Below are 13,855 nucleotides of genomic sequence, written 5' to 3' on the forward strand. Positions count from 1 at the left end.
AAAATTGCAAACGGAACATTAGACATTCATTGTAGGCACCATAGCAGGCAATCTAAATTGATTGATTGATTGAAAGTTCTTTATTTTTTAGAGGAAGGCACAATGCCACTGTGGGGGAAACGGGATGGTATTGCATTTTCTCTAAGAACATTTTCTCAAAGGGTTTTTTTTATGCCATAATTGGTTTTGTAGAAGCAAAGAGGGGCATCAAATGGGGGAAAAAAAAGAGAGGCATGCTATCTGCACACTCAAGATATCTAGCATTGTATGTATGGGTTTTACAATGAGGCATACTGGCACCTGGCTCAGTAATTTTGCAATGCTACTAAACAGGACCATAGTGAACTTCATGAGACAAAAATATCAGTTAACCAAATGCATCATGGTTGTAAAAAAAAAAAAAGCCCTAACCAGAATGGAAAACTGGCAAGGTTTTGCATTTTGAACAGTGCAAAAAGAGACAAGATTGTCCCTTGGTTTGTCTTTTTTCATGCTGTTCAAAATCCAAAAAAGTGAAAGCCACTTTGCAAGCTGTCTGTTTTGGGGGAAATTTGCTTCAGTATGTTGAATGGTTTGTTGACAGGGAATCAGAAATGCATAATTAAAGTAGAAATCTTGGTCTAGTGGCATTTGACAGTCTGAATAAAGATAGATCAAGGTAGAGGATATGTCTTTTCTCCCTTGTCTGTTGCCCTTTCGAGTGCTTTGCGAAATACTCTTTGTGCAGTCTATTTCATATTGTTGGGACAGAACAAGTGAAGGAATGAAATTCCTTTGCTGCCTTTCTTGCAGACTCATCTATTCTGACTTGCAAGCTCAGCACGGGAACTGTACTCCCTCTGGTTCTCAGGATCAAGAATGATGGCCAACTTCAGAATGTTAGTTCTTTATTGTACTTGCGTCTGCTTCCTTCTGTTACACGCTCACGCTGTTTTTTGCAGCCATTGTAAACATGGAAACTGACATATAAATGGCATTTTCGCGGATCATTAGGGCCAAAAAAAATATTTTGAAAATCTGTTTAAATTTAGCCATATTTGGATTCGCGAGGCACCTTTTCATCTACAGGCGAAGTATGGTGTGGTTGGTTACTGCACATTACAGCGCTACTGACAAAACACGAAAACAGACTTGCGTAAACGAAGCACGAAGCAGCGCCAAGATATGTCAAGATTTTTTTTTAGAAATAGCCAGCGAGATGACCGATCCCTGAGGTGTGCCTGTGTCCTGTGCTTGGAGATGATAGGAGTGGCCGAAAGGCTCAGGAACATCAAGGAAGTCCAACATACGATATACGCGAACGACATAACGCTGTGGGTGGAAGGGGGCAGCGATGCCCACATCGAATCCACTCTACAGGCGGCCGTTGATGCGATCGAAGACCAACTCGACGGAACGGGGCTCCGATGCTCGCCGAGTAAGTCGGAGCTCCTCGTCTATCCGCCCGTCAAGCACCGCAAACCCAACAGCAGCCCGAGAGAGTACGAGGCAATCAAAGTCAAGACCAGAGAGGGAAGCGCGATCCCAAGAGTCAACAAGATCAGAGTGTTGGGAATGACGATCGAGACGCACGGCAGAAATGGCGAGACCGTCACCCGGCTCATTGCGAACGCCACGAGACTACTCAAACGAGTCACGAACAAGAAAAGCGTAATGAGGGAAGAGAGCCTGATCAGACTGATCCACTCGTTCGTCATATGTCACGTAGCGTAAGTGGCGGCCTACCACAAGTGGAAGAAGAGCGAGAGAAACAAGATAGATATACTAATAAGGGAGTAATTACTCATTGGCATCCACCCAAGCGCAGCCATACGGCTACAAAGGAAAGCTATACAGCTTTCTCAGAAACTTCGTAGTTAAAGAAAAATTAGTCCTGGTCCGGTGTGGCGGTGGTTCGTCCGGTGTGGCGGTGGTTCCGGGTTCGAACCCCAGACCAGGACGAATTTTTCTTTAACTACGAAGTTTCTGAGAAAGCTGTATAGCTTTCCTTTGTAGCCGTATGGCTGCGCTTGGGTGGATGCCAATGAGTAATTACTCCCTTATTACAAATCTACTCCACCTTGGGGGATTCCCCTAAACATTTGACCAAGATAGATATACTCATCCGCAGAGCCTACAAGACGGCACTGGGACTGTTCGAAACAATGAGCACCAAACGCCTCCTGCAGCTGGTGCACAACACGCTAGAGGAGATAGCGGAGGCCCAACGTGCCGCACAACTCGAAAGACTGTCTACGATCATGGCCGGCCGGAAAATCCTGGACAACCTGGGAATTGGATATCAAGGCAGGGAGCAGACGCAGCTCGCCGTCCCCGATGAGATCAGGCGCAACGTCAGAGTGGGCTCGGTACCGAAGAACATGTGCCCGGAGTATAATAAAGGGAGGAGAGCAGCGAGAGCCAAGGCGCTGATATACCAGCACGCGGCCGACACACGCACGCTACGTTGACGCGGCTGAGTACGCCAAGATACACGGCTTCACGACGGTCGTCGTCGACGCGACCGGCACCGTTCGCACGACCGCCAGCACGAGATGCCCCAAGGCAGAGCAAGCGGAGGAGGTGGCCATCGCCGACCGCCACTGCCACACGGTGCTATGCGACTCGAGGCAGGCGGTGAGAAATTACGCCAAAGGCAGGGTAGCGAAGGAAGCGGTGCGCATACTGCAGGCAACCAAGAACGACGATGGCAGCAAACAAGTGAGAATCAAGTGGTTCCCGGAGCACGCGGGCGAGGCGTCAGACCGCAACGCCAAACACGAGACGGCACACGCCGAGGCGCGCGCTCTAACGGACCGCGCCTCGGTCGACTGGCCTCTGTGGTTCAGCACCAAGGACCGAATGACCGAATACAACGAAATAACCAAGGCGTTCCGCCTAGCTCGCAGAACCCTTCCACCCGCTTGCTCGGGGCTCAGTCGAGAGCAAGCCGTTTTATTCAGACAGCTACAGTCGGGCTCACTCCCCAGCCCGTCGCTGTTGCACAGAATGTATCCCGAGACGCACCCGACAGACAAATGCAGAGTCTGCCGAACGGAGACGGCCGGCTTCGCACACATTCTGTGGAATTGCAGCAAGTACCAGGAAGAAGCTAAGTCTGGGAGGATCCCGCCGTGACTGGAAGCAGCCGCAGTGAGCGACAAACAACAGGAACAACTTTGGGCCGTCCAGCAGCTCATCGAGGCGCTGGCCCGGCAGGGACCCAGCAAGCCGGCAACGGCGAGCGGGGACCCAGGCTACCCAAGCCGCGCGGCCGGCGCCCAGAGGACGACGAAGGGCCCGTCCGGAGCGCGCGCACGCGAGCGCGCGTTCTACTGCAGGCCCCAAATAAACGTTTTAACAATCCAATCCAATAGAAATAGCCACATAAATATGCTGACTCGGCGCAGTACCGCGCGAAAATGCACCAACATGTGCCTATTTTACATGAGTGTATATTTGAAAACCAGGCATATTAACGCAGTCATTTTGGTCTCGTTTGTGAAGTGTGGCTCCCCGGCTTTACCTCCCGCCAAAACGGAACGCTTTGTTCCGCTTCAAAGCCGCGAAAAACGCGGCGCGACCTCGTGATTGGCTGCTTGGTGTCACGTGGCAAGTCTAGCAGTTTCTTATTGGCCAGTTCGGTTGCGTAGGTGGTTTGTGGCCAGTGTGAAAATTTTGCTCGCTTGAAAAGTTTCGAAGTCGAGGCGGAGGGCTCGCCGGAACGATAAATTCGCCAAAAATGGCAAAGGTGAGAAGCGGGGGAAAGTGATTTACGATGTGTACTTTCGCAGCGATAACGACGCGCGATAGCTTGGCGCGGCAAACCGCGAATCGACGTGTCGGAGCGCCTTCAGTTATCGGCAGCGTAGCGCACGTGTCGTTGTAGCTTTTATTGTCAGCGCTTAGCACGAGCAGGTCGCGGAAGAGGCTGCCAGAAATTCGGTCGCCAGTTTATAGCGTACGAAGCCGCAAGTGAGAGGTGCGGACGGACGGGTGTGTGCCGGCCGTCTATCTTATCTACGATCAGCGAAGTCCGTTTGCTGGCACCGTGCCCAAAGCGATAGGTGCGGCGGAGATTCGCTAGATTAAGTTTCCCAGTGTCTTCCGAAGTGCTTTTTTTGTGCAGTAAGGCACTTTTGATGCCAGGGTAGTTGGACACAATGTGCAGTTTTTTTTTTTTGCGATTTTCTTTGCTTTCTTTTTCTTTCATCGCCTCACCATTTTCTGACAAGCTTTTTCTGCTTCTATGCTCCCGATTTTGATTATTTCGGTTCGGTTCGGTTCATGGGGTTTAACGTCCCAAAGCGACTAATGCTATGAGAGGCGCCGTAGCGAAGGGCTCCGGAAATTTCGACCACCTGGGGTTCTTTAACGTGCACTGACATCGCACAGTACACGGGCCTCTAGAATTTCTCCTCCAGAGAAATTCCAGCCGCCGCGGCCGGGATCGAACCCGCGTCTTTCGGGTCAGCAGCCAAGCACCATAACCACTGAGCCACCGCGGCGGCCTTTTTTTGATTATTTCATTCAGCAGCCGAGTGCTTGGATATTTGCAGCAGTGGAGGTGGCGCGGTGGTTATGGCGCTCGGCTGCTGACCCGAAAGACGCGAGCGCCATAACCACTGAGCCACCGTGACGGCGCAGAAGTGGGAAAAGAAATAGGGTGAGGGGTAGGTAATGTGCTGTCTTGAAATAGTGAGAGTCTGACAAATGTGTGTCAGTTTGTTTGCTTGCGTGCTGTTTGCTGGTGTGTTTGTGCTGTCCTGGGAGGGACTCGCACTCCAATCTGCTTTTTGCCAATTCTTCGCATGTACTTACAGGCATTTGATCCGTGGCCTACGGACTGGTTTAAGAAGTCGCCCCTGGCCGAAGTGTGCTTTCTGAGTGGCCTAGTGTCTGGGATGAGTGACGAGGAGCTCTTGCACACAGACAAGGAAAATCGCACCGTGCTGCTCCACATCCTGCTCAAGAGGGCTCTCACAGTCCACGAGAGGTGAGCACTTTGTGATGAGAGGTCTTGTTGACACTCTGCTGCTTACCTTGCAGGCCGGGGTGGGGGGCTTCATCATTGGCCCAGCAATGCTTACTTCAGATAGTAAACCTCTCCCCCATCTCCTCTTAACCCTGCCCCGCACACTCCACTGCTACCCATCCCCACCTGACCCTCTTGAAATCCACTCCTGTACCTCCTGAAAAGACCATTCGTCATCTTCTCTTCGTTATGCATGCCCTGCCTGTGTCCGTTTCTTTTTTGGAGTGAAAGCTCAGCTTGTCGCGTACAAGCCTTGAAGGTCATGTTAAGGCAAATATATGACCTTGAAGAGGCCTCAGTTAATAAAAAAAAAGAAAATTGTGGTGTAGGTGGGAATCGAACCCAGGCCTCCGGCATGCGAGATGGGGACACTTCCACTTTGCCACGACTGTTCGACTCTTGGAAGTGAATGAATGCGCATTTAGTGAATGCACAGATGTCTAAGAAATGTATCTTCGAGATATGTACTGAGGCATGCATATTTAATTATGAGCATGTAAATTACAGATATCCCAATTAAGCGAGTAGCGAAGTACGTTGCCGGTAAATTTCCTTCATGCATGGCGTGCAGTCGTAGCACCATCATGCGGCACCCACTGAAACCCCAACACGCATTGTACTGCGATGGTCCAGCAGATGTCACGGGTCTAGTGAATGCACAGATGTCTTCAAGTTATGTATTGAGGTGTTCATGAACAATTTAGTCATGAGCATGTAAATTACAGATGTTCCAACCGACCTTTCGCTGCAACTAACCAGGTTCAGTCGAGTTGAACCACAGCCGAATATTTTATCCATTTGTTCACTGACCCACTTTGCTATCTTCCTGTCTCTTAGTATTTGCAGATGGGGGCTCATTATTTTTCAGTCTTTCAATTCGTTACCATTACTACCCTCATCCTCTTAAAATCTGTTCGTCTGGGGTTATGTGAAGCTGCTAAATGGAATGTGGAGAGGAGGCGAGGGGGAGGAGGGCGTAGAGATTGAGATTGTTAAGGGTGGGAGGAAGTGTGCTCTTGGATGGGGTGGTAATGAAAAGGAGGGAATGTACAGTATTACAACTGCCTCCTGGTAGGGGTCACCACAACAGCGCTATGCAAGTATAGTGAATTAAAGGCGCTCTGAAGGAGGGACATGGCTCTTGAAGCTTTTTTTTTTTTTTTTCATTTTCGACCAAACTTGATGAAACTTGCTGTTCTTATTCACTTTGTTGCCCTGATTTCAAATATCTAACTTTTTCAAAAATAGGCCAATTAGTTACAAAGATAAATGTAATTAATGGTTCGTAATTTGCTGAAGCAATGAAAAAATACTCAGGGTACAGAAATTGATGTTGACGTATGGCTAGGTACTAGACAGCACAAGGAATACACTGTTAGGATTAGTTTTTTTGTTGTAACAAATATTACCAATGCTATAGCAGTTCAAAGTTCACTGTTCCAAACATGGGTACACTATTGTCTGATGTAGAGAAGAACTGCAAAATTTTAAAGCATAAATTCCAAAATCTGTTCCTAACACTGTGTGCTTTGCACTCTTAGCTACATGCCACGGTAAAAATTATGGCTCTACCTGCCTTGAAGGCTGAGATATTGCTGCCGCAAATCAACAAGAAGTAAAAAATGGGTGTATTGAGAAAATGTTGTTTTTGCGTGGAATTCAGCGCTTACAGTGGTGCTATAAATTGATCCTAAGGCCAAAATACTGATCCACGAGATGGGAAACCTGGTGAATCAAAGGAATATTAGCTGCAGATTTTGAAAATGTAGTTTTCAAAAAATGTATTTTTTTGACGATTTTTTTTCATCTCAAAGAGCCATTTCCCTCGCTGAAAGGGGTTGATAAAGTTACAGCATACCTGAAGTGTGTTAAAAGGTCTACTCGTCACGAATATTTTCTGGCAAGAATTTCTTTTAGTGCATTTTGCAGAAGCTGCGCTATCAGTAGTGTCTTTGCTCCTTTCTCCTCTTGCCACCGCTTGACGTGTGTGGGAATTCTTGCCTCCCCTCGTCCGGAGCAATGTGGCTGTCTGGCCGTGGTCATGGCAGCTCCATGATGAGATTGAAAAAAAAAAAAAAATACCTGCTCATAAATATAATTAAGCACTGCATAAAAATCACAAGAAGTTAATTACATGTGCACAATCCTTTCTTTTTTTCGTTCAAGATCTCGGGAGTCTGGCTTCGTGCTGACCTGTGTCAAGACCGTTCTTCAGTTGGTGAACCGCATATTGTAAGTCACTGACATTCTGTGCAGTCCAATCCCATCGGCTGCTGATGACTTATTAAGGCGGAAATTAAAACATTGAATCATTTAATATGTTATACTGCTCTTGCTGCTTTAAAGAGCATCCATCTTAGCAAATCTTTCGAGATGTGTAATTTGTGTACCGCTGTTTGCAACCCCACTGTAGTGTGGAGTGTACAGGTGGTTACAAAATTAAATGGGATACATGTGTGGAAACCAATTTATTGTCACGCTGCCTTATAACCCAATCACCTGGTACTGGCACAGATGGCTGGTGCGTGCATGTCTCCTTGTACCTGCAGGCATATATGATTGGCTTGAGTTACGAGGCTGATAAAAGATTCTTTTCTGCTTGTTTGTATCTAGCAAACTTTTGCTGCCAAATGTACATTTTACTTGTACAGTGTGTTGTGATTGATAACGCAGTCAAGCCCACTTATGACAAGCTTGATGGCTGCGTGGATTGTGTTCGTTGTATCCAAGGTTCGTAGTAAATGGACTTTTCATTTTACAGCCAGAAATACTAAGTCCCACGAAACTGGCGTTTGATTCTTGGAAAAGTTCGTTAAAGGGGCTGCGAAACACTGCTTGGGGGGATACCGGCTTTACTTCAGGTGGATTCTTTATGTCACATAGATGCTGACTTAAAAAAGAATTACAGCAATCGATGCACAGGAACGGGAGTTATTCAATGAAGAAATTTCAAAATACAAGAAAACAAAACACTGCCCTCAACTCGATTTTGGCGGGGCTTCCCACTCCTATTTCGCTCTCCCAGTGACGGAACCTGGCGCAACCAATCAAAACAGCCTGCCAGAGCACGTCGCGGAAGTTAGCACTCCACAGTTGCCTGCTCTCTATTACTCGTTCTTGCTGAGACTGGCAGCATCGTTTCCATGCCAGAGCGCCCCTGGTGGTGTATTTTTATTTTACTTGCTTTGCAGGGCTTTTATCAAAGACGAACAAGTTGTTTTTGTTGATCTAATATAAAACGCAGACAGGTGACAAAATGTTTCTCTCTTTATTCACACAATTTGCAGTATATTTACTGTTTTTCCGATCATCAAGCTCGCGCCAGGTGATGTCATATCTGCTGCTGAAATCTGCCACTGTGTGGGGACACCATCAGAGCCATGAATATGTTTTTGGGAGGACATTAAAATATTAAAAAACGGAATATACGCGGTATTACCGATGCTAATAGCACCATTGTGACTTACTGTATGCAATCAACAGGCAAAATAGTCAACTAAGATAGTGTTTCTGGGCCCCTTTAAGCATGTCAGCTTCTTCGGGGAAGACCATATCACGGTGTTTCCAAGCTCTGCAGAGAGGTCATACATATGTTTCTCGCAGAAGCCAAGCAACAAGCTGCTTAAGAACACCATTTACCTAATCGCGGCTAAAGTGTTCACAACCACCGCTGGCAGGTCAGCCTCTTCGTCATCAGATTCTTGGCAATTAAGGAGAGCTCATGCTTCGTGTACAGTGGCTTCGTCAGTGTATCACTTTGCGATGCTGCCGTCCTGATCCGCACCTTTACACTAAGTCATCCAAGGCAAAGTCATGTCCGGCCATCTGTGCATAAACAACGCGTTGTTACGAACCCACATGTGTCTAATCACGCAGATGTTTATCAGCGTCTTCAGTCGTTTCCTGGCCCATAACCCACGCCTTATGGAAACAATTTGCAATGCTCTCCATCGTCAGTCCCATCCAAGCGGCAAACAAAGATGTGCAAAGTGCAAGCAGTGCATCTTAGTTTTTTCTAACCGAGCCACACTGCCACGGTTTTTCGTTGTATCTGGGCCGCAGTCCCATTGCCCTAATGCATATTTTGACGCTAGCACAGCCTTCGTTTGCATTAAGCGCGTGTTCATTGTAACTGCAGCTGGTATTAGTGGGCGTGACTGTATTATGAAGCTTGTTCAGCCAACAGTAAGGCAGGCAGACTCAGTATGTACTGCTGTTTTGCAAGTTGAACGAAGCTGCTACTGCCCTTGCCACAGCACTTAGTTTGTGAGAGACGTCTTTTTCATGCACAGTCCTGTTGAGTGCTTTATAATTTATGTTGGGAGGAGTGGATCAAATTGTTTATCCATGTCAAAGTACTCGGCCATGTTGAAAAGCACTCAACTATGTAGAAGTACTGAATTGTGTAGAAGCCGCTGCGACGGCTCAGTGGTTATGGTGCTTGGCTGCTGACCCGAAAGATGCGGGTTCGATCCCGGCTGTGGCGGTCGAATTTTGATGCAGGTGAAATTCTAAAGGCCTGTTTAATGTTGGTGCACGTTAAAGAACCCCAGGTGGTCGAAATTTCAGGAGCCCTTCACTACGGCGTCTCTCATAGTCTGTGTCGCTTTGGGGCGTTGAACCCCCTAAAAACATGAAACCTTCAACTGTGTAGAAGAACTTAACTGTGTTGATGTACGGAACTATGTCTTAGTACTCAACTTGTGTCCACCCAGGCAACTGCTCAAGTCGAACAATGAGGCCCACTCGACTTTCACCAAGAGGTTGCTCTGTGAGAGGCACATAGCAACGGAGCCCCTGCTTCGCTTCGTGTGGTCCTACTGGGAGCACTATGTTGACGTGAGTTGGACTTATCACACTCCATGCTGAATATATATAATATATATCAAGGTCTGCTTCTGTGGGAAATGCCATAAGGCTTCAGTGTAGCAAGGGTTGTTTTTTTTAATCCTCAGGAATGCAGAAAACCCCACGGACTTTTAAAGTACTGGCGTTGAGGAATGTTCAATGTCTATACTCCCAGGAGCCACGTGTAGCATGAGGTACAAATACATGTCCTGTAATCAAACCTCTTCACGGAGTTTTGGTGTGCCACATTGAAGTGTGCATATTCATCATCTGTAGTTTTGTGAAACCCATTTTTTTGTATTGCCTGTAATAGCATACTTTAGGTTTTGCATTGTTTATGAATTGTTTATTCAAGTATTTGTTCCTCTTCGATCACAGGCTGTAAGCCAGCATGCAAGGCTGATCTTCAGGAGGATTGTCGACATGGACATTCTGCTGGCATCAAGTAAGCAGTGGCCACAGCCTTGTCTTTCAGCAGGTCATTTGCTGCCATTGTTGTGATCCATTCACATATACGTCAAAGCATTTTGTGTGCCATATTCACAGCCCCCCTCCTTTCTTTTTCTTATATAAAAATTAAAATTTTTTCATTTTTTTCTAGTTCCCATTTTTCCTTGTGACTCACTTTCTGTGTTTCTTCGAGTTGTGAAGTTGCACAACATTAAAGGAAGAAGTTCTTGCTTTGAAGGAGGGCAGTTCCGGGTTTGACCCAGACAAGGACGAATTTCTGTTCAGCTGCCGAGTTTCTGTAGAAGCTGCATAGCTTTCTGTCATGGCCGTATGGTTGCGCTCGTTTGGATGCTGACGAGTGGTTACTCCTTTTAACTGAAGTTGGCTCCACCTGAGGGGATTCTTTCAAGACAGCTCTGAGCTTCTTATCTGATCTCTGTCGGGTGTGCACTGTGTCAGGTGAGGAGGAAGCCCGGGCCTTCCTCGAGGAGTCGGCCGTCTTCCTGATCGACCTGCCGTGGCACCGCAAGGGCAAGTACGACACGGTGGCCTACCTGGCCGAGGTGATGGGCTGCTCGGCACTGCTGCGGCTGAGGCCTTCGCTCGTCACCAGCCTCCTCTCGGCTGCCGAGGAGCCCACCATGTGCTCTTACGTGAGTCTCTGCACCCTGTATTGTCCGAAGTTTGTATCAGCCAGGATCGTATCATCGAGATTCTACTGCTTTCAGTAGTTGCAAGTTTCAGGGAGTGGTTAAGTAGGCAGTCTACAGGGAGAAAAGATTTTAAAAAAATGATTTTTGGTCTTATACTTTTTTAAGTTCTATAAACCCCAACTTACTGCTTTGAAGCCACTTGGAGGTTCTTGTTATTTTTGCCACACAAAACCGAATGCCATGGCTGTTGTTTTCTTGTGTTTGTGTGACTTGCAGTCTTTATGTAGCATTTTTACTAGGGGTGTGCGAATATCAAATTTTTCGAATATGAATCGAATACGAATACTTAATTCCGAATATCGAATAATCAAGGACAGACGCATTTAACCACTACAAAACATTTATTTGAGCACCCAAGAACATTCACAGTTCAACTATCAGTGATGAAATGAGCGCAAAAGCTGTGTGTGGCTGCACAAAAAGTATCAAAGTCTCGAACATTGTTCTTAGAAGAGCGGAAATATCAGAGAAGATGGCTAGTACACAACATTGATCAAGGCTAGCTTGCCATAAGCACAAAAGCGCGTTGCTGGGATGAACATAAAAGGTTGTCGCGAAGGAAAACCGGCTGCTCCACATGGTCAGGCAGAAGTAGTTCGATTCTAGCTGAAACGACTTCTCCAGCCACAGAAAATGCCCTCTCAATTGGCACTGAACTGGCTCGTATTGCGAGGTATTTCGTGCACCGCTCTGACTATACCAGCTTCGCAGGTATAGCCACAAAGAATCTCACCAGCGCAGTCAGCTACGGTATGGCCCAACGTTACGCATTGCTCTGGGCGCCGCCATGTTGTTATGTCTCTGTCGATAGGACTTGCGGACCGAAATGAACGCCGGTGCTCGCAATAGAATATTTGGCTAGATACGAATATTCGCGTCGTGTCGAATATTCGAAACAACACGAACACTTGGATTTCGAATCGAATACGAATACTAAAAATATAATATTCGAATTATATTCGAAAATTTCGAATATTCGCACACCCCTAATTTTTACATGACTTTCTTGAAGCTGCTTAACGGGCTTCCACTGTACTAAGAAAAGTGTAGTAGCTCTTGAGCCTGAAGGCACTTTCACTGTGTGTTGTGTTCACAGAAAAAAAAAAAAAATGTTTACATGTTCCTTCTGTTTTTAAGGTTAAAGACTTGGTGCAAAAGCTGGCCTCGCTGCACCGGAAGGAAGTCACTGCGGCCGAGTTCGAGTGCGCCTGGCTCGAACCCTTTGCCTCGGCTACCAAGAACCATTCCAGAGAGCTGCTTGTGCCTCTCTTTCAGGTGGGGGCTTTGCTGGGGGACTTTACTGTTTTTTTATCCTGGGCTGTCTTTTTCATTTTAAAATTTATTATTTCGCTACTTTTCCGTGCTTTTCTGACACCTGTGCAGTACAATGTGTGTTACCATTTGTTGCACTTCAGTATATCTTGAAGTGCAATCGCAGCAGTGCTGTGTGCGTGAATGTCGGTATATGTGCAAGTGAGTAGTACTGTGTAGGCAGGTAAGGTGGGATAGGGTAAGGTAGAGAGCGGTAATCTAGGGTCAGGTAGCAGGATGAGGTAGAGTTAGGTTAGGTAAGGTAAATAAAGCTGTGTGTAGTAATGTACTTTTCATCATTCAGTGCACGGAAAGTCTTTTTGTATTGCAGTTTTTTTAAATGCTTTATTGGCTGTGTGCAGTTTGCTGATAACTTGTATTCCTTGCTTGCAGCATGTCCTGCCAGTTCTAACTGCCATCCACCCTGGAACGACTCAGTATGTGTTTGGCAAGCTTTCTGAAGACCGGAGTAAGTGTTCATTTGTCTAGCTCTTGGTGCTAAGGAACCGTGTTCCATTGTGCATCCACATGGGTATAAGCCATTGAAATCAAAGGTAAAAAAAAACATTATTTGTAGGGACTCGTATTTGTAATAGTTATAAATAAAGCTGATGTGTAGAATCCTCGGGTGTACTCGATGTGTCGCACTGTTAGCTTTGTTGTAGCACAGACATGGTGTACTTTGGATTGAAAGTGAAGTGCTTGTTGCTCCTGCCTCTAATGCAATGCATTAGGTGGTGTCACTATGAGTGACTGCATCACAAAAGTCATTGCCCAGTCGGCACTTGGACTTTCAGACGGGCACACAGGACGGAAAAGCAAATAACATAGTAAGATTTTGGGGCCCTTTCTTTGTGTAGGTCATTTATGTTTTCTCTGATGTGCCTTGTGATGTGTACAGAAATTTTTGTTGTTTATTTACTCTGTTAGAACTATGAATGCAACCTACACTGGGGAAAAGGCGTACGCATGTTGTGCAGTTGGCCCAGGATCAAAACTGATAGCCTGCTACACCCGTTATGCAGTGCAGGCATGGATTATGTGTTTTTCGACCTCATGATACCAACATGTAGGTTGTTACAATCTTGCACTATGTGATCTACGCTCGTTTCACAGACCACATTTGCGTTTCTTTACTGGACTGTTTTTTACTTTCACCTGTAGCATGGGTGTACTATACTTACTACAATAACTGTTTTAACTGCAGGTGACTTCGTCCCGGCCACCCTGAAGTGTCTGCTGCTCGACAAGGCTCTCATTGAGTCTGGCAACCTGGAGCGGTGGCGTCATGTTCTCCTTCAGGGCACGGGTCACAGCGATGTCCAGGTGCGACCCACTGAGCTTTGCTGCGGCCGCTCCTGTGCCTGCATTTCATTTCTGTGCTTCTTGTAGCTTGTAGTACAAGGGTAGTGACAACAATGTCCGTGATCTCTCTCCGCTGTGGTGCTCAGTGCATGAAATCACAGGAGTAGTTCGCTGAGGGCTGTCTTGAATCTACAAGGTTCAATGTGTGCTACCG

At 46.7% G+C, this 13,855-nt stretch overlaps 3 protein-coding genes across 4 annotated transcripts in view; all 3 read left to right on the forward strand.

Annotated features, from left to right (window-relative positions):
- Positions 1-13,855, forward strand: part of THADA (Thyroid adenoma-associated protein homolog) — a 64,706-nt gene that overhangs the window by 6,689 nt on the left and 44,162 nt on the right. The window contains exons 8-16 of one of the 2 annotated variants that reach the window (XM_089561622.1): positions 793-878; positions 4,803-4,975; positions 7,181-7,246; positions 9,730-9,853; positions 10,241-10,307; positions 10,772-10,965; positions 12,163-12,300; positions 12,730-12,805; positions 13,544-13,662. In XM_089561622.1, coding sequence (XP_089417748.1) covers positions 793-878; positions 4,803-4,975; positions 7,181-7,246; positions 9,730-9,853; positions 10,241-10,307; positions 10,772-10,965; positions 12,163-12,300; positions 12,730-12,805; positions 13,544-13,662 — 1,043 coding nt within the window. Of the gene's footprint in view, positions 1-792; positions 879-3,610; positions 3,731-4,802; positions 4,976-7,180; positions 7,247-9,729; positions 9,854-10,240; positions 10,308-10,771; positions 10,966-12,162; positions 12,301-12,729; positions 12,806-13,543; positions 13,663-13,855 lie in introns of those variants that run through there. The other variant, XM_089561623.1, reaches the window with a different exon arrangement.
- LOC149330903 (uncharacterized) lies at positions 1,048-1,713 on the forward strand. Its single transcript, XM_089561277.1, has one exon. It carries the CDS (start codon positions 1,165-1,167, stop codon positions 1,711-1,713), a length of 549 nt encoding a protein of 182 aa, XP_089417403.1. The 5' UTR covers positions 1,048-1,164.
- On the forward strand, positions 2,145-3,533 carry LOC149330904 (uncharacterized). Its single transcript, XM_089561279.1, has 2 exons — positions 2,145-2,362; positions 2,421-3,533. Exons 1-2 carry the CDS (start codon positions 2,145-2,147, stop codon positions 3,115-3,117), a joined length of 915 nt encoding a protein of 304 aa, XP_089417405.1. The 3' UTR covers positions 3,118-3,533.

The sequence above is a fragment of the Amblyomma mixtum genome, chromosome 9 (assembly GCF_055824585.1).
Source record: "Amblyomma mixtum isolate Tamu chromosome 9, ASM5582458v1, whole genome shotgun sequence".
NCBI lineage: Eukaryota > Metazoa > Arthropoda > Arachnida > Ixodida > Ixodidae > Amblyomma > Amblyomma mixtum.